The sequence below is a fragment of the Apteryx rowi genome, unplaced genomic scaffold (assembly GCF_003343035.1).
Source record: "Apteryx rowi isolate R43461 unplaced genomic scaffold, aptRow1 scaffold_39, whole genome shotgun sequence".
Lineage (NCBI taxonomy): Eukaryota > Metazoa > Chordata > Aves > Apterygiformes > Apterygidae > Apteryx > Apteryx rowi.
In genome coordinates, this window is record NW_020450418.1 from 1,961,228 (window position 1) to 1,980,185 (window position 18,958).

At 37.9% G+C, this 18,958-nt stretch overlaps 2 protein-coding genes across 6 annotated transcripts in view; one reads left to right on the plus strand and one right to left on the minus strand.

Annotated features, from left to right (window-relative positions):
* Positions 1-34: 34 nt before the first annotated feature.
* LOC112970297 (methylcrotonoyl-CoA carboxylase beta chain, mitochondrial-like) lies at positions 35-12,940 on the minus strand. Of its 5 annotated transcripts, XM_026074550.1 has the most exons (13): positions 12,822-12,940; positions 12,287-12,613; positions 10,395-10,591; positions 9,096-9,274; positions 8,073-8,153; positions 7,459-7,637; positions 5,742-5,934; positions 5,223-5,314; positions 4,179-4,335; positions 3,256-3,378; positions 2,536-2,684; positions 1,963-2,044; positions 35-253 (listed from the first exon to the last, which is right to left on the minus strand). In XM_026074550.1, the coding sequence occupies exons 2-13, from the start codon at positions 12,607-12,609 to the stop codon at positions 170-172; spliced, it is 1,839 nt and encodes a 612-aa protein (XP_025930335.1). In that variant the 5' UTR covers positions 12,610-12,613; positions 12,822-12,940; the 3' UTR covers positions 35-169. The 5 variants fall into 5 exon arrangements, with proteins under 5 accessions (XP_025930335.1, XP_025930331.1, XP_025930333.1 ...); XM_026074546.1 differs by lacking the exon at positions 12,822-12,940 and having other exon boundaries at positions 35-776; XM_026074548.1 differs by lacking the exon at positions 12,822-12,940 and having other exon boundaries at positions 12,412-12,498.
* A 421-nt stretch (positions 12,941-13,361) lies between these two features.
* The window catches only part of WLS (wntless Wnt ligand secretion mediator), a 69,494-nt gene continuing 63,897 nt past the window's right edge, over positions 13,362-18,958 (plus strand). Inside the window, exon 1 of the mRNA XM_026074572.1 lies at positions 13,362-13,578. Within this exon, the coding sequence (XP_025930357.1) occupies positions 13,539-13,578 (40 nt within the window). The 5' untranslated portion in view covers positions 13,362-13,538. The remainder of the gene's footprint in view (positions 13,579-18,958) is intronic.

Below are 18,958 nucleotides of genomic sequence, written 5' to 3' on the forward strand. Positions count from 1 at the left end.
GCAAACTTATTGCAAATAGACTTAAAATCCAGGATTTCTTGTTTACCTGCTCATGGTTTAACCGTTTTATTAATGGTATCAAAGAATTAGAAAGTCATTTACATTTAAAGTTAGCACTGTGGTGTTAGTATTCTTTAAAGGCCAATTACTTGAAAATGGCAGACTGCAATTACATTCTGATGACGGGATATTGACACGGAGATATGACCTGGTATTTCTGCTGGTTTATAATTTCTAGGCACTGTGCAACCACCTGATTAAAAAACAAAAAGTATAAACAATGAGCCCCTGAAGCAAGAAAATTTAGTAAAATTTACTAATGTATGCGCTCATTCAATAATGGTTTTGTTCTTACTTTCTGCAAAACAATGAGTATTTAAAATGCACAGTAGCCAGCTGTACAGTTAGGGGAGATGGACATCAGTGTAATACAGCCCTGGGGAAGGGGAAACACCAAGGAAGAAATGTCCACAGGATCCCAAAATACACGTGTTGCACCTAGAAGCCATAGTGTGAGGAAATGAAACCATTTTAAAGCCACTGTGATGACAGGAGGATTACTTCTGGAACACTGAAAGCTTAGGGTAAAATAGCTTCTCAATCAAAATATATTATGTGATAGTTAAATAGTTAATAGATCAATATTTACTTAGTTATGCTCCTATGATCCCCAATCCCATGTGGAAAAAATTATCAAAATATCCTGCTCTTCCCTTTATGTGTCTGTCTTCTTAGAAGAAGTCATATTTCTTGGTCTCCTGTGACAATGGTAATGACTGAAAACACAGAACACAGCTTTCAGACTTTAAAAATAACATAATTCTCTGTTAGGATTCTGTTAACTTTTATCTTATGGTGCATATAATAGTCTCCTTTGCCAAAACCTTTTGTATGTCTTGTTGGAAATTTAGAGTCAGGGTAAGGATTTTCCTAACTTCACAGTGAACATTCTACTGCTATTAGAGCACACACTGGCTTGAAAAAACCTATTAAAAAAAAAAACAGCTCACACATGAAGGCTCTGAATGAGCACATCCGCTCAGTTCAGACAAAGTTAAACATAGATTCCCCCTATTAGCAAGAACTGGGATAAGTAGCAAAACAGTATTGTAAAAAAGAATTAAACGTGCAGATGTGAACCTTGGTGGGCTGGTGAAACAGTGACTCATTTTGATTGTCACACATTTCCTTTTCACATACAGTTTCTAAAGATTCTACGGACTCTAGTACTTGAAAATGCTTCTCAGTGCTCTCCTGTTAGCAAAGTTCCCACAACCTCTACAAAAATATTTAACGTGTGTATGTAGCACCATAAATACGTACCATACTTAGAAGAATTAGTTGAAAGCAGCATGTATATGTGRTCTTTAAATAAACAAGCTTCACAAGTGCAAATGACATTTTAAGTAGTGCTAATAAACAATATGGCGAGGCAAAACAAGAACAAAGGCGGCGATTTTTAGAAAAGATCCAATGGAGTGGATGTCTGCCAACTAAAAAAAATGGAGAGCACTCCACATGTAAGAAACAGATTAAAAGCAGGGAGAAGTTGCAAAAGAAACCTCCTTAGGAGAAAAGAACAGGAAGAATGCAAGTAGTGAAGAGCCTGAATTTAAAAGAACAGAGATATGGGTGATTATGCAAGACAGAAAAATTAAGGATTGGGATACTGAACCAAATTGGAAAGTCAATTAAGGGATTTAAGAGGAAATGCTGTAGTGAAGTAACTAGAATGAAAAAGGAATTCAACAGAACATTTTAGACAGACTAATGTGGAAGAGAAAAGATGAGAATTGAAAAGCTAAGTGCCAAGGAAACGGAGTGAGAACTGGGAGACTTGGTTCTGGGAGTCAGCATGCTGGCTGACCTCGAGCAAAGCACAGGCTCACGCATTCACTGCAAGATCTTTTGGAGATCCGAGGATAAAATGCACTACAAAGAACATATAAAGAAAAAACCAACCTTTCTAGTATTTTGAGGTAGAATTACACCATCGTCCCAGAGTCTGGCAGAAGAATAAAATGCACTGCTTTCTTCCTCTAGCCTGGAGAAGAGAGTATTAAGTAAGTTTAAAAGTACAAATACGTAACAAAAAACAGATCAGGCCAGTAAAAAAAATCAGGGAGGAAAACGGCCTGCTCTTCAATTTCAAATGAATGCATGGCACTACTGTTAAAACTAGTTCTAGGCACAGCTACAGAAGATCAGATCTGATCCCTCTGCATTTCAGTCATTCTGCAATACAGCAGATCCTCTACATGCAGATCTCCATTGGTTTATACACAGCAGAATATTTTGATTTCAGAATATGTGGTTTGGGTTTTTTGTTTTTTTTTTTTTAAGTCAAACATTCAGGCTTCCTTGAGAAGACCCTCACAGCATACAAGGCAGAAAATACACGGTATTTAAAAATATTTTTCAGTAGATTTGGGTTTGCTTTAGCTGTTTACAATCTGGAATATAAACAAAAGTAGGCACTTTTTAACTAATTTAATCTCAGTGCAACTGCAGGGGCTTATTATTTAATGTCCTTACTTTTCTTTTAGATGGTTTAGTTCCGATTCATCTTCTTTACAGTCATTGTCCTCAGCTTTTGGGATTGTGAAGAAGTGTCTTGAATCCACAAGAGCAACTCTTGCATTAGGCCACAAGAACAAAAAGTTTGGACTGAACGATCTCCCACACTATGAAAAAATGCACAGGACAAACTCACTGAATTTAATCACAAGAAACGGCCGTAGGATGACGCAATCAAGTTCGAGACAGAATGTAATACAGTGTAAGTCGTAAAGGACTAATAATACAGATTCCATGTCAGCATTTTATCATTTCCTTTTTCCTTCAAGCATTTACATGTTTAATTCTGAGCAAGCAAACAGCCCTATCGCACTTATAGCAGTGTGAACAGCACATGTTATAACACAGCTGAAGACAACATGGTCCCTGACCACTGCGAACAAGTGGTACGTGTTGAGAAAAAGGCAGCATTAGATCCTTAGTAGAAACAATTTCAAATAACCTGTTTTTTAGAACCAGCTCTAGGCTCTTAGTTGGGTGTCGAGTAAGTGACATTGGCGATCAAACTTTTTGTAATCACATTTTGTGATGTATTTCTAATTTTAAAAGTAGTTAAAATAATGGAGTTAAATGTCTATACCAACAGCTGACTGCGTTTTAAAAATGAAAGCATTGTGAAGGTTTGGTAAAGTGTACAAAATCTATTACCAAACACATTAACCTTTATGCTACCCATACCATAACATAACTTTCGCTCCCATAACATCCACCAATTACAACGGTTATTTTGGGGACAGCAGCACAAGCAACAGCAGCCATCATGGAGGCCTGGGCTTTTAATCTGTTGGTGTGAGCTTCTGCCTGAAATTAAAGAAAAGATTTTAATTCTTCTTCCTTCTAGATTCCTTCCACTCCCACCAAACTTGCAGAGTGTCTCTAAAAGATTTATTTCTTTACAATTCTGTAAATTGTTTCTCCCAAAACAGGAAGACAGCAGCATTAAATTAACTACCATAATCCATTATGCTACTTATTTTACAATGTAAATCAACAAGATAATTATAATCAGTGTGCATACCCCAGCACTGTTCTGCTGTGTTAAGCCTATAATATAGAGCAACTCCAGCTCTCCTAGACATTAGTGAAGCTCACACACAATGGAATTACACCAGGCTTTGTCTCTAAAGCTGGCGACAGTTGGGAAGAACAGGGCTGCAGGAACAGCCTGCTCAGAGAACCTAGTGTAGGCTTTACTGTGACGCTCTCTGTAGCCCTGGACAAAACATACTGTACCTCAATGCCTTCATTTTTAGAAAAGGGAAATATCTATTTTCTGTGGCACAGAATGGTATTAGAACAACTGACAGGCTCTATTTCAACGCAAAAAGCTCTGAGAACTCCAAGCTTTTACAAGCTTACATTGCAAGCTGGGCACTACCATTTCAGATGAGCCTACAGAACTGATTAAAACTGGAATAAAGTGAGAATGCTAATGGGAAGACTTAAGAATAAAGTAATTATGAGGCTGTTCAGTTTAACCATCAAGAGTGGATTAAGAAAATTAATTTTCCTAATAACTAGTTATTTTCAAAGTGAAATCTTAGTCAGAACAAGAGCTAGGAACTGCTTCAATTCAGCATACTGAACTAAAAATGCCATACCTGCGAAATGCTTGTTGGCTCTGCTGCATGTGGAGCAGTATTTTGGAAAAAGAGGATGGGAATGCTCCGCTGACTGCACAGCTGTACGAAATGGCCACCCTTGAGAGAAGCATCGTGAGAAAGTTCCCCATTGCTAGCCACTACCCCCACCAAGTGCCTGCAAGACAGACATGTGAGCACTCTCACTTTTGAACCCCAGAAATTACGAAAATGTAGCTCCTAATGATCTAAAGAATGGAAATGTAAATATCCATACACACAAATCTGTCCTGCTAAAGAAAGTTGAAACATAAGAGGATGCACTCACACATGTCATTGCATTCMAGGAACCCCATGTACATAACAAACGAGAAATCTCACAGCACTCCCTTTATATAAAGCATGGAAGTATTCGTATGGACTAACACCCGGAGGCCAGGTAAAGGTATAGGTGACCTGCTATAGTTCACACTGCAGGACAATGTACAAAGTGCCAGGATTCTGGTCTCTAACTACTGTAACGTACAAGATAACATTTAATCTGCAATGTTTATATTTTCAACACAGAAAGAGGCTCAAAAGAAATAACACATTTTACCATTTCTTTTTTGACTGGAATGTTATATGCTCTATGAATGTGTTAACAATATAGTCAATTATGTCAGATGGGAGACAGGATAATGGTGAGAACACAGCTTCCAACTCCGATTGAGATAGAACACTTTTAAAGATGCAATTTCTTATTTCTTAAGGAATCTGCTGAGACTTCAATGTTCCAACTGCTCAGGTAGTAACTTGAGTGAACAAAAAACTAATTTCCCAAAGTCGTGAAAATCATCCATTTGAAATCACTCTCTGCCACTATCAGCCTGAGACAAGATGAATTCAGAGCCCAGAGATAAGAGTAAGGCTTCCTGCTATTTTAAAGTATTTTATTACCAATCCTTGACCCATTCAGAATTTCATAAATATTGTTACTGGGATCCTGTAAAACCTAATAATGATATGAAAGCTTTCTAGACAAGTATGTTTGTATATTTTTAGAATGAAATCTTATAGCCTTACCCTTCCACATGGCCAAATCCTGTTACTAATGTTGTTCCATAGTCAGCCTTGAATTCCTGGAATCTGCTTCCATCCATCAGACGGCTCAGAATCTGCAAAGAAACATATATTCTTTCCTACAGAAACTGAAATGAAAATAGGATAGTTCTGCTAAAGGATACGCTCTGTTCAAATAGTAAGGAGACCTGTATTATGCAAGAAGTCAGACAAAATGGTCCTAGTGGCCATTTTATGTCTTACTCTACTAAAAAACCCAATACGCACAAAACAAATTCGTGTTTGTGTTTGATTGCTGACGGAGTATTTTGAGCCAAACTTTGACTCCAAAATTATTTTGGAGTTACAGAGCACAGCTGTTCATGGGCACAAAAACCTTACAAAAAAACCCAGCACGTGCAGTTATAGTTTGTGTGCATAGAAAAACCCTTCTCAGAAGCATATTGCTCATGCTTTTTTCAAACACAAATACCAGATAAAGCAGACTGAAAGGATGAAGAAATACAGCACCTGTCAACTTACCAATTTTACAGGAAGAGTGTAGTTATAACCTCGTGGTGCCAGCCCCAAGAGCTCATCAGAACTATACAGAGGACCATCATATTCTATAACCTCCTCTGGCAGAGGCTCATAATTTAACGTTGAGATAATATTTCGAACGCATTCATAGGCTTCCTTTTCTGAAGATGCAAAATGGTCACTACAGCCACTGACTCTAGAAGAGAAAGCAAAATTTATTAGTATTAAATTAATGAAATCTGAATATTGAAAAAAAATCTAAACTAAAAGAAAAACTTTCATCTGCACTGTGAACCTCGGGACTCCCTGAAAACATTGTGCATTTTTGTTCTTGTGCATGGATGAGCTGAAACCAGTAAGTGAGTGGAATTTCTGTGCAATCTAAACAAAAATGCACAGTAGGGAGAAGGGAATTTCTTCCCTATGACTTTCTTTAATACAGGTTAAAAAAAAAAAAAGACCTTTGTATATATTTTTACAATGATGTTGTTACAAACAATATAGAGAGAAAACTTTTAAAATTATTTTACAATAGTAGCACTTCCAGACTGGTTATAAAGAAAGTAAGTTATTATATGTATCACAGTTAGCTGACTGTCACACTAATTGCTTTTGTGAGACCTTGATAAGAAAGGTATGGAATCCAGTTTCCATTCACAAATTACACAATACCAAGAACTATGAAGCAAAGCAAACAGAAAAGGGTCTTTCCCCTATCTAGAATGGAATAACATTATTTTGACAACTACAGTAACTTCTGACATAGAAGAATAATGTTAAAGAAATGGTTAGATAGCTACTATTATCAGGTTCATCTCCTGTTTGCTCATCTCCTGCTATGAAGCCCTCAGTAATAGCAGAGGCAGACAGGCTTTCCTTTTTTCTGCTTTGCTTCAGGAGCTTTTACAAGCATTCAGATTCTTTGCGAAGAGTTCTCTAGTGTCTTAAGCAGCACATGAAAGAAAAGAAGTCATGCTATCTCTCCATGCCCCAGTTTCAGGAGGAAAAAGAATTTCTTATAAGTTTCCTCACTATCACAGTATCTGAATACTCAATGTTTTTTATATATGTATTCTGACAATGTTTCCATTTGGAAAAGAAGTCATATCATTCCTCTTCCACAGCTGACGCTTTTGGGCAGAGAGGAACTGACTTGCCTAAAGTTGTTCAGTAAGCATGTGGAAGAATGGGGGACCAAATCCAGATTTGCCTAGTCCCAGCTTAAACCCCTAATATCACTTGATTTTTCTTCCATTTGGCTGATAGAACAAAAACCAGTATCTGAGAATGAAAAGAGCAAATCGTGTTGTGACAGGTTCCACTTTTGGCCCTGATCCTGCCCTCTATATTTATCTGAGATTTCTATCAGTTAAATATGTAACAACTGAGAAATTTGTCCAAAACGGAAGCAGAAAGTTGATTTGAACAGTAGTAAAGCAGAAATTACGATGCTACGTTATTTTGTTTGTTTGGAAGGCTTATATCTAACCCTATGATACTGCCACACATGTAACTAAATGCCACCAACCTTTATAATAATTCATGTATCATTTCTACCATGTTCTCATGACACGCTTCCCCATCTTTGAGGACCATATTGTCCCCTTTTAGTGGAGGCATCAGAAACAGCTTCAGTCATATTAATTTATGATAGAATGGCAGTTTCTTTAAAGATAAGTGTGCTGAGTTCTCTTCTACTTTACAAAATCATTTCACCTACTTAGAGTGAAGTTTGGCTCCTCCTAGGTCCTCCGGAGAGACATCTTCTCCTGTAGCAGCTTTTACCAGAGGTGGGCCAGCAAGGAACAGTGTACCAATTTTATCTATAATCACAGTTTCTTCTGCCATGGTTGGAACATAGGCACCTCCAGCTACACAGGATCCACACACTACTGCCACCTAAAGGACACAGAAAAAAACAAACAAGATACTGGCAAGAGAAGGGAAAAACAAAGCCATTACATTTATTTCAGAAACATTCAAAACCTTGGAAAACCAGGAACCAAAGCTATAAATACAGTCATGAACACCACCATTGTTTTTGATATCACACGCAGCTCAGTGCAGTTTACTCTAAAATCACCTAGTGGTTTGATGTTTTTACATTAAGACCAGTTGGTAAGCACTTAGAGGATATTTAAGGCTGAAGTATGATCATTCTGTTACGTGAGATACCATTTGAATCTCTCTTCCCCCACAAATAGAAAAGATGAGCTTTAAGAAATTTTTTGCATGTTTGTGAGTTGGTCCTAGAATCTGTATYAAAAGGAAACTTTTTCAGAATTCTATCAATCACATATACTACACTTACTTGTATTCAAAATGACACTGTACCTGAGGGATTTTCATGGCAGACATTATTGCTTCATTGTAGAAAACTCTACCACCATCTGACTTGTCAGGAAACAGCTCTGACTGACATTACATAGAAAAGACAATGTGAGTTTCAATATTAACTAGAGAAGCCAGTGCTTCATCTTTACTTCATTCATTCACAAACCATTGCAACTGATTCCGAGAAGGAAACCATTGACAATCATACCTGATAACTTTTCACATACAACATTCTCTACTATATTTATTCCTCTCATATATTGCTCAATTCCACAAAAATATCCATGGCCATCTGCRTCACAAAAGCAGAGATAAGTTTCACATTCTTGTGAAACCAATTTATTCTTCACAGGCAAAGACTGTAAACATGGGAATGGGGAAGCTCATGTTCATTCTGTACCTGTGAAACAACTTCAACACAGTCTTCCTTTTTTACTTAGTTTTCTAAAATTCCATAATTCAGGTAAAAACTTTTTCTACATGTTTGCTTTCAGTCTGGAGATGGAACAACTCTAGTCTGTGTAATGACATGACCTTTGTACATTGTAAAATAACCTGTGCAAGCTCTCTTGTTACAATAAGTATTTTAAAAATTACATTTTTAAAGGCCATGGATGTTTGTGCATTACTATTACAGACTTTACAACAAAATACAGAGTAATTTTAAATATTCTAAAGTCAAAAATAGAAACTCCAAACAATGTTTTAATTTATTAAAGACACCAAAGCCTTTCAGTGCACTGAGGAGTATCCATACGACTTACTTGGTCAGCATTTTGTCCCCACATTGATACTAAAGTTTCTAAACTTTGATCAGAAGCTAGATGCAAGATTAGCCAGGGCGAAAGCCACTGTTATATATGCTCAAATAATCTCCAAGGCTCTGATTTGTGGGCAAAATTCAATTTAACAGACAATGAGTGTCAGCCAGCCAAGATAACAAAAAATAAATCAGAGACTTATTTCTAAAGATTAATATGATTAAGATAAAAATTTTCCTTTGTGAATTTGTTGTGATATTACCTGTAGTGGTAGGAATGCTCCCCCGCTGTCAACTAGGTACACAGATAAAAGTCTGTTCTGCATGGCTATTTCCTGAGCTCTTAATTGTTTCTTCACTCCAATCGGATAAATAGTTCCTCCTTTTACAGTTGCATCATTTGCCATGAAGACACACCAGACCCCACAGATTTTTCCAATTCCTAGCAACAGTACCACAGTTATTTATCAGGAGTCTCTAGTGAAACATGGAGGCCAAACTATAGCTAGAGTTTTCTTTTGGTAACAGTATGTCAGTAAGATAGAAGACAAGACTTGAAATACAACTTCTTCACTATTGGTGACAATGTGTAAGAAAAAGAATAATATAATCTGACTTCTAACTCTTGAGACGAGTTTACAGGGAAGACTATAAAAATACTGATATAAAACTGAAAAAGTAGCAATCTGTGACAAAAGAAACATAGGACTTCATGATCCTATTCTTCCAGTTGCTTTTTAAACAGGAACTGCTCTTCAAAATGCAATGAGATTAGTCTATAATTTGAAAAATGTTACAAAATAAATGTCATAGGGTTTGGGTCACACAGCAACTTGGTCCCCTCTTTCATTCAACAGATATCAGTATATTTGACATCCCATTCTGAATTTGTTGAAACACAGACCGGTAAATGGTAAGTAGAATAAATTCCTACATCTAGAAGAAAAGAAAGAACTTTTTTCTTTGAAAGTTTTTCCTAGATTCCTCAGAATAGATTATGGAAGAATACTACAGCCAGTGGCTGAACTGTTCCATTCCGGTAATTACTACTGGAAAGAGCTGATGTTCACTTTTCCTAGGAAAACACATTATTGAGATACTAAAATATTCCATAACCTTGATTAGATGTACAAGCACCTTAACTGCAATGAGCAGGATTGGTTACTATATGAAGGTGTGCAGCACGCAGACTACAACTCATCCACACTGCCTGCAATCACGTACTCTAAATACACAGGGCTATCTCACAGCAGAATGGTGAAGAAGGGCTTTTTTGACACTACCAAGAGTAACCAACTGAGCACTTCAGTCAGTCGTCAAAGGATGCCTGCGTATCAGTGCACCTGAACAGCTCCTCTCAAATCACCTTAAGGATCATATCAGTTCAAAACCTTCTTCCCTCCAGCCTGCGCCTCCAACGTGGGCAAACAATACCTTCAAAACAATACCCTCAACCCCTATCTGCCTTTAGATCTAATATGAATCATATTTAAAGATATGAGCAATTAAATAAACTTCATGAATTTCCTATTACATCTAATATTAAATTTGCTAGCAATTACCAGTAAGGCATCCAGCAGCAGGGACATCACCATATGGCAGATTGAGGCCTGCAAGAGGAGACAGCTCAAGAAAAGACTCATCATCAAGAAGCATTTTCAGGCGTTCGCGAACAAACAGCTTCTTGTTTCTCTGGGTATGGCGCAAGATGGCATTTTYTCCTCCTCCTTTACTGACCATCTCTAGCAATTCTGAATATCTGATTTAAAAACCAAAGCTTCAATTAATGAAAATAAGCTTTGCTTACAAATTACCTTTTAGGAAATTTAACACAGTACTTAAATGCATTGCACAGTTTTCACATCAGTAGTACAATAACGAAGATAAAGTCACAGTTTTGGATTACTGGTTCTGAAAGAAACTTGTTAACTACGGTGTAACAGATCACAGCATTCAAAAGCATAATTTTTCTCACAAAGTGAAACAAAAAGCAGAGGTATGTTACTTAAAGCAAGTATTTTATTTTCATTATTCAAAACTTACATTTCTGAGCCTAATAAAGGCAAAGAAGAGCCAAATAATAGATTCTGTCTGTAGCTTTTGTTCATTGCTAGTAGACGCTATTAGGTCAATCAGCCTCCCCTGGGTGTTTCCTATATAAACTCAACATATAGTATTTTACAATATATGGTCATTTTTAATCTCTGTTGGCAACCCAATCAGTGGAGTACTGAGAACAGTGTGACCACCGCAGCTGAAGACCTGACTTTGAGGGATATTGCAAATTTATGGGCTAGCGCTATCACTGTAGGGCAAATATTAATAAGGCTATCATAATTTGTGAGTCCTAATTCAGTGCGAACCTTTACCTCTATGTTCCAACCACTCTAGGGAAGAATCCAGTCAATGGTTTCCTCCCTGGCTCCCCCTCAACAAGCGCTGAACAGTTTATCTGACAGGCCTAAAGAATGTTCAACATCATGGCAGCTATATTTTAAAAGTAGTGAATAGTGCAGTGTCTGTATAACCACCCAAAGAAAAGCTCACTACCGAATGTTATTGACTGGGCAGCATAAAGTACAAATAATGAACCGAATAAACTGTAAACAAATGTGATCCTTGAAATAATTTTGATTTTAACAAACCAGGTTGTTCATTCATTTTAAATATATATTTTTCACCAAGATGCATCATCTTTACCTAAAATTATTGTCTGACATAATAATTTACGAACTACTCTGCACATAATTCCATTATCTGTATTGTGGCTTCCTGCAGAGGCTGAAAAACCTCAGGAGAAAAAGCTACAGATTTTTAATAATGCTGTAAATGCCACCACAGGAGGGCACAGTGTGTTTTCCATAGCTTTGCTTCCAGCTCATGTATCTTTCTTCTGAACAAAGGCCTTTGAGTATCTGCCATCTGCTCCTTAAGAACAAATACATAAAATATGTTTTCCTGCTTTTGTCAGTGAATCACGACAAATTGCAATAACTGTCACCTACTCTTTCAGGAGAGATTTGGAAATGTGTGAGTCACCATTTACGTCTTTGCATTCAAAATTAGACATAAGACAATTTTTATGAATGTCTAAAAAAATACTTCTTCGCAATATATGCAAAACAATGTCATATGGCAATATTTCAAATGCAGTCTGCACCTAAGTTTAGGCATTTTGACCAACAATTATGCACCTGCTTTGGTGGACTGAAATTTTTTAAGTGCTGATCCTTGTAAAGTGTTCTCTGTTGAGATGATGTCCAGGAAAACAGCAGAAAGGAGCTGCTATTTTAAGCTTCGAAGTGGTTGGAAAAAAATTACCCCAAATTTTTTAAAATCTCCGGATTTTTTAAAATAGTGATCTTCCTAAGTTAAAAATTCTTAGAAGTGCCTATAAGTAATGCTTTTATCATCTTAAAAATATCAACATTATAAATACAAAAACAGTTTTTACCTTTGAATAACAGCCTTACTGTTCCTTAAATTTTCTTCAAACACATGTTGATATACAGTTGGGATACGTCCATCTAAAACAGGGTAAGTTTTTGTATACCGTCTATATTTTGCTTTATTACTTACTAAACGACTGGGAAGCATGTTGCATGTCCTTTTCGCAACTTGACAAGACCGATTCTGTAGTATCTGTGCTGTTTGTTTACACAAGTCCTTATACTTTCTTTCGAATACATGATGCAAAATTCGTGATCTTGAAAACAGTAAAGATGGGGAGCTAGGGGAGARCTTGCAAATAGAGCACAAAGTGATATTGTTCCACATGACCCTAAGAAGGAAAGAGAGAAGAATCAGCACTTACTTTCAAAATTAAAGTCAGATTCCCTAGACTGAAAAGTGATATGCCAATTCTGACAAATGCCAAACCCTGAAAATCTAAAACTATTTCCACTTTAACGCACCTTGCCACGTTCTTAGAATAAAAGAGACGACAAACCCTATTTTAGGATTAAGCATTACAGCCTTAACAGCAAAACCTGGAACTGCGGGTGCTGAGAACTGCTGCAAACCAGGCCAAACGGGCAACCCTCCTTTGCGGGGCAGCTGCTTCCAAAATGCTCCCTTTAAACCCAACCCCTGCTGTCGGCACAGCCAGAACAGGACCGGGATCCAGGTGGATTTAACGCCCACACGGCACCGATGAGAGCCAGGCCCTGCGAGCTGCGCCCATGCCAGAGGGTGGTTTTCCAGGACAGTCCCCGGGCCCCAGCAGGGCCTGGCGCACGGCTGCCCCCGTGGCACGGCCAAGGCTCCCCCTTCGGCCTCGTTAAATTCCGTCTTAACGCCGGGAGCCCCCTCGGGGGAGCCCGCACGTTAACACGGCGCCTTTGAAGAGGGGCAGCGGCGGCAACAGCAGCCCCGGGGCCAAGGCGCCCGCCCTCGCCGCCGCCGCCTTCCTCCTCTTCCTCCTCCTCCTTCTCCTCAGCGCCCCGGCGGCGCGCTCACCGGCGCTCAGGTATCTCCCTTCGCCCGCCTCAAAATGCGCCATAGCCATTACCAACCCCCCCCCCCCAAAAAAAAAAGAGCCAAGCGAATTGCTGCTCTAGGAAATAAGTACAATATATACACAGCATACGTATTTGATTTTTAAATTACGTACTCTTTAAAAAAACGCTGAATGATACAGGCCATACTGTAGCCTCACAAAAAATACATTTGTGGTTCGGTCACCGTTAACTGCAGGATGTTAAGGAATGGTCACAAAATGTCTAGTTTTCAACATCTTCCTTTCAGGTAAGATAATTGCACGTGCTGCAGGTAACACTGCTGGAAACTTGCAGGCTACGTTTTTACTGACACTTTTCCTGTCAAGAATAGTTTTAAACCGTTCGATTCTCCGACACTTCAGTCAGCCAAAGGCTTGCCGATTGAGTTTATAACTAAAATATAAAATGAGTTTGAAATTTGGCTTCCATGCCTCACACTGTTTCTGGGCTGCYTCAGCCAGTTCGCTATTGTTAGTCACGGCATAACCTTCTAGAAATTACAGCTTGTTGCCTCCCAGCGACTTCATTAAAATGCGTTCCTGCCAGATAGCTCTTTATGCATACATATTAATAAGGCTTCTTAGGCATAATTAAGCAATGACTAATACATCGGTGAACGTAACTATCCAGCACGGGCAGAAAAAAAGGATGTGTAAGTAAATAAGTTGTATGTGTTACTAAAAAATGTTGACAATGATAATTAAGATTCACTGACCTATAATAATTTAAAATATTTTTTTTTCATACTTCAAATAGATAGGATTCTCTTTGATATTGCTCTCCTCTGCATTAAGAAAATCGATGAATGGAGAATTTGTTGAAACCGTTGTTATTGCCCTGCGTAGCATTCGGCTGTAGTTATTAAAAGTCTAAGAGTCTATCTCCCTCTAGTGGTTTGGCCGTATAGAGCATAAAGTTCAGTTGAATCTGTTAGCTAATGTGTTTTTTTTCTTTATTTAACTGGAAAGATTAAGATCTATCCCGAAGGTCTGGCGCTCAGAACCCAGTGGCAGCTATGGAAGGAACTGTCAGAACTGTTCTCGGACTAAGTGAAAATGTAGCACTTAAGGGCAATATAAACACTTCAGAGGTAGAAGAGGATCGTGTTTAAATTGGGCGGGGAAAGAAGGGGGTTCTGCTCTTGTAAAGAATCCCTTCAAAAAAAGAAAAGCAGGATTACAGATCTGACTTGCAGTCTCCTAAAATGCTCATTAATTCTTTCTGGGCAGATCAGAATGGTGCAAGTGGTGGACTGATACTGATATCAGTGGTTACTGATACTGAAACTGTTGAACAAAAATTTCTATCCCTRTCTGGAAGCGTGTTGTAGGCACAGATACAGCCACTGAAAGGTTGCTAGTATAACCCATATGTGATATTAACAACCTACTACATCATTCAAGCTGGGTTTGGAAATCGGTTGCGGTTGCTGTCAATACCTCTGGTTCATGTCTTCCCTATCTCTATGGTATAACCAGAACTCTCTTCTCCCACCAGCTTGAAAACGTGTAAAGACTGAAGATGAGAGCCATAAGACACTTTGCAGCTTTATGACGTTCTTTGCATTTCCTGGGGGATTTTATGTGAATTTTTGTGCTCTCTGTGGGGCAGGTGATAATGCAGAAGAAAGAGTGGTGACAGAAATTCATCTAAAGCAAGTACAACACATTTGTGGAGGTTAAAACTTGAGAGATGTGTTGCTGATAGTGACAATATGCTGGTGCTCAGCATTCTGCAGAGGAATTGCTGATGCAAATGCTTGAATGTGTATTTAAAGTGAGAATTGGGTGTTGGGTTTTTTTTTGACCCATATATCATTTCCCTGGCATCATAAGATGTTTTTAGTACTTTGTTTTGTGAATATATTATCATGACTACTGTTAATTATAATTTTCATGCTTCTTATCTCATCTTCCATAATTGTTAGACTTGTGAGATACATTATCTCTAAAACTCTAGCACTGCATAGGGATTTCAGTTTATATGAAGTTAATTTGCTGAGATTTTGTTTTTAAGAATACCTTTTGCAGTTAATGTATTGGCTTATGTTATTTGACTTGTTTTCCAGTAGATAGAATATATGTTCATAATCAGAATAAACTATACATAATACAGGTTACTTTTACACTGGTTTAAAAGGGGTTTAAACATTATTCTGATGAAAGCTGAACACTGCTTGCTCAGTGTAAAAATAAATACACATTATTCTAATTGCATTTCAGCCTTGACATATGTCTAAGTTAATGTTTATCATGAAGATAAGGCATCAGTTATCAGGGGGTTTTTGTACTGGTAGGCAGCCTGCTGTGAATAACAAATTCTGTAATTAGGAGCCAATAGATTCCAATTTATTTATGTTAGTCCTCAAGCTGAAATCTAGCCTTTCTTTATTGGCATAGCATGGAATATCCTTTCCATAATGAATACTGAAGGGAAATTGAGGTAAGAAAAAATAGCTTTTCTGAATGGATGAAGTGTTGTGCAAGTGTTTGCAGTTGTTACTTTAAGCGCTTATTTTAGAGACGTTCTAACACTGAGTATTTAGAATATATAGACTAGCATTTAGGAAAAATGTTAATGTGGTTGCCTACTTTAACATGAATTGCAGCTATGCCAACAAAGCTAAAGGGGAAAAAAAAAGACATGCCATTTAAGGAACAGTAAAGTTTGCGAGTGAAGTTTCTGCTCAACTTTATTTAGAAACTTGCTTAAGTGCACCGGATGCTGGGGGAAACCAGAACACACTTTTGGATTGTCATACCAAAGGCAGGAAGGTTCCCACAAAGCCCTGCTCCTTATGTAGCTTCTGTTTCTTATTTAGATTTTGTTTTTAATACACAAAAGCTTTTAGTGGTGTTCCGACAATCATGGCCTAGAAATCTGTCTAAATTAAAGCAGGTTTTGTTTGTTTACTTAAAAGTGCTAACAGACTCAAGCAGTCCCACAGCATTTTTCAGGCCTTACATAATTCTAAAATAGGCTCAATTGATTCAAAACAAATTTGACAGAAAGTAATTGTCTTTGGTCACTTGATCATAAAAAGAAGTACAGAAGGAACAGCTGAGCCTTGGCAGGTATGCTGTGCATAGTGTCTGGAAGTGATATGAAATGTTAAGAAGCTTAGTTTAGTTGCCAGAAGGTATGAGAGAACTCAAGGAGTTAAATGAACTGGTCTGGTTTAAAGATGTGAGACTAAACATGGGAGAAATTAAAACTCAGATCCTCAGTGAACGTAAACAAATGGAAGGACATTAAATCCCTTTAGTTCCATTGACTTTATATCAGACAAGAGCTGGTCCGATACTATTAAGTTTCCTATGTTGAGCGATTTGGGGATTTATAAATCCCAGATAGAGCTGTGAAGAGTCAGGTATACCGCCACAAATTGTGTAAAGAGTTGTGATGATCGATTTAGTCATGGATGTTTTCATTATATTTGTTTCATTCATTACAGCTATACCACACAGTAGCTGTATTACACCACCTATAAAAAAATAATAATTAGCATCAAACTCTCATCTATATTTATTTTTCACATATGGAAAAGCAGGATCACAATGTTTTTTAACTCCAGTTTAGCCTTTCCTGACTGTCAGTCAGTCTCCAGGAAAAGTGCATGAAAATRCAAAGCCTTAAGCTGTGAAGAGAGGATTTACAGTCCAGGACCTCTTGCTGTGGTATTTCTGTCACTTCACTGCTGGTTTTTTGAGGAGAGATGCATTAGTGCAAGTGCCGCAAGATGTCAGTTATCACAGCCGTAGAGAAGGGAGACCTGGGCAGGGAGGTGTCTAGATGCTCCTGGAGGTTAACTCCTGGGCTACTCCTTTCGCCYGGTAGGACTAACCCACCTCCACAGTCACTGCTGAGAGGGGAACAGAACTAACCTAACCCATGAGAATCGCGTGGCCGTGGCCATTCCTGCATTGACTGCAGAGGGAGCATTGGGAGATTATTCTCTTTGAGTTGAAATAAGCTTTTGTAGGTAGCCACCTCTTTGTTTCTGCTGAGAAATGTTGTCTGCTGTGGCTGGAATGTGGTGTGGAAAAGTGAGAAACAGAAGGAGGAAGGTATGTGTTTACATGAAATTTGGATAGCTTGGGGAAATGAGTGGAGGAGAGGCAAGAACGCTCACATGACCTAGTCTGGGCTCTAAATTTTAGCAACTGAGAGATTTTCACACCACTTCATTCATCTTTCAAGGTAGAAGACTGTTAGGTAAGGCTACACGTGTGTTGGGAATACTTTAAAAAAGAAATTCCCCAAAGAGTGAAGTCCTAGGCAACTCAGTTTATATATGGAAGCTCTTCTGCCTCAGACTCTGCCTCTTTACTCAAAAAATGTTGGAGACCAAACTCCTGGGAGAAATTGAAGGGGATGAGGGAAAGATGTGACAGTCAACTCCGTGGCAGTTGGATTTGCATTTGTCTCTTCTTTTTGTAAACTCTTTGTGAGAGGAATAATTACACGGCTGGACAGGAAAAGTAGTTATGGAAACATAGCTCATTTGGAGAAGACAAGAAGTGTGTAGTAGCATCAATCACTTGCTTACATTACTGAAAAATATGGATTTATGATTTGTCTTATTTCTGTAAAATGCACAGAGCTAAAGGAGCAGAATTATATTCTAGTTAGGGCATAATCTAACAGTGYGTATGATTCCCGGTTGCAGGACCAGAGTCTGTCCTGAATTGCATTGATACAAGCTGATGAGAACAGAATTTGATTCTGAGAATCCAGATTAACTCATGAKTATACCAAAATCAGAAGAAAGAAGTAAACTTGACTTTCACAGTTTGGTTTAAATTTGCAGACCTGGCAAATCACTTGCTGATTTTACCTGTGTGGTTATCTGAAATCACTGAATGGTGCCTGAGAAACTGTTTTACAGTTTCAGCATGAAACAGCTATTTGAAGATACATTGCTTTCTCTGTTTTAAAGGCCTGATCAAGAGTCTTCTGAAGTCATCTGAAATCTTTTTATTGTTTGGAGGAGATAGAGAATTCTAAACTCTAAACACTTAGGCTTCTCATTGGTATTTTAGTTTAGGAAAAGTGCTGATTTATTCTCTTGTGCAAATGTTTGCTGATGTGTGGTGATACCAAAGCCTCGGACCATGTTGGAATCTTTAGAGTCCCTTGAACATGTTTTTTAAGGCCATTTCTAGCTAGTAATTGGTAATTGGARGTTGTTAGGATAGTTAAATAACATACAGAGGAAGAGAATGAATCATTAAGTAAATATAATATTGATGCTGTAGGAACTGCTATTATGTACAATACAGTTGTGGCAGATGYGACATACTTGTTTTCTGTTGTTAGGAAAATGTTTGCTTGAAAGTTAAGTTTCAAATTAAGAATTGAACCTAAATGTGTAGTTCTAAATCTGTGTGTATCTACAGCTCCTAGATGCATATATTACCTCAATTTAGACTCTTTATCACTTGTCAGCTTTTAATGTGTACCATTTCTTTTTATATATCCCTTTAGAATATGATCTAGTAACCTGAGATATTATTAGTTTCCACTGGTGTAACTCTCAATATAGTTGCATCATTAAAATCCCCTTAAGTAGATGGTCTGCATTAATGTGAAAAGGTGTTTATGCCAGTGAACTGACATCATATTTA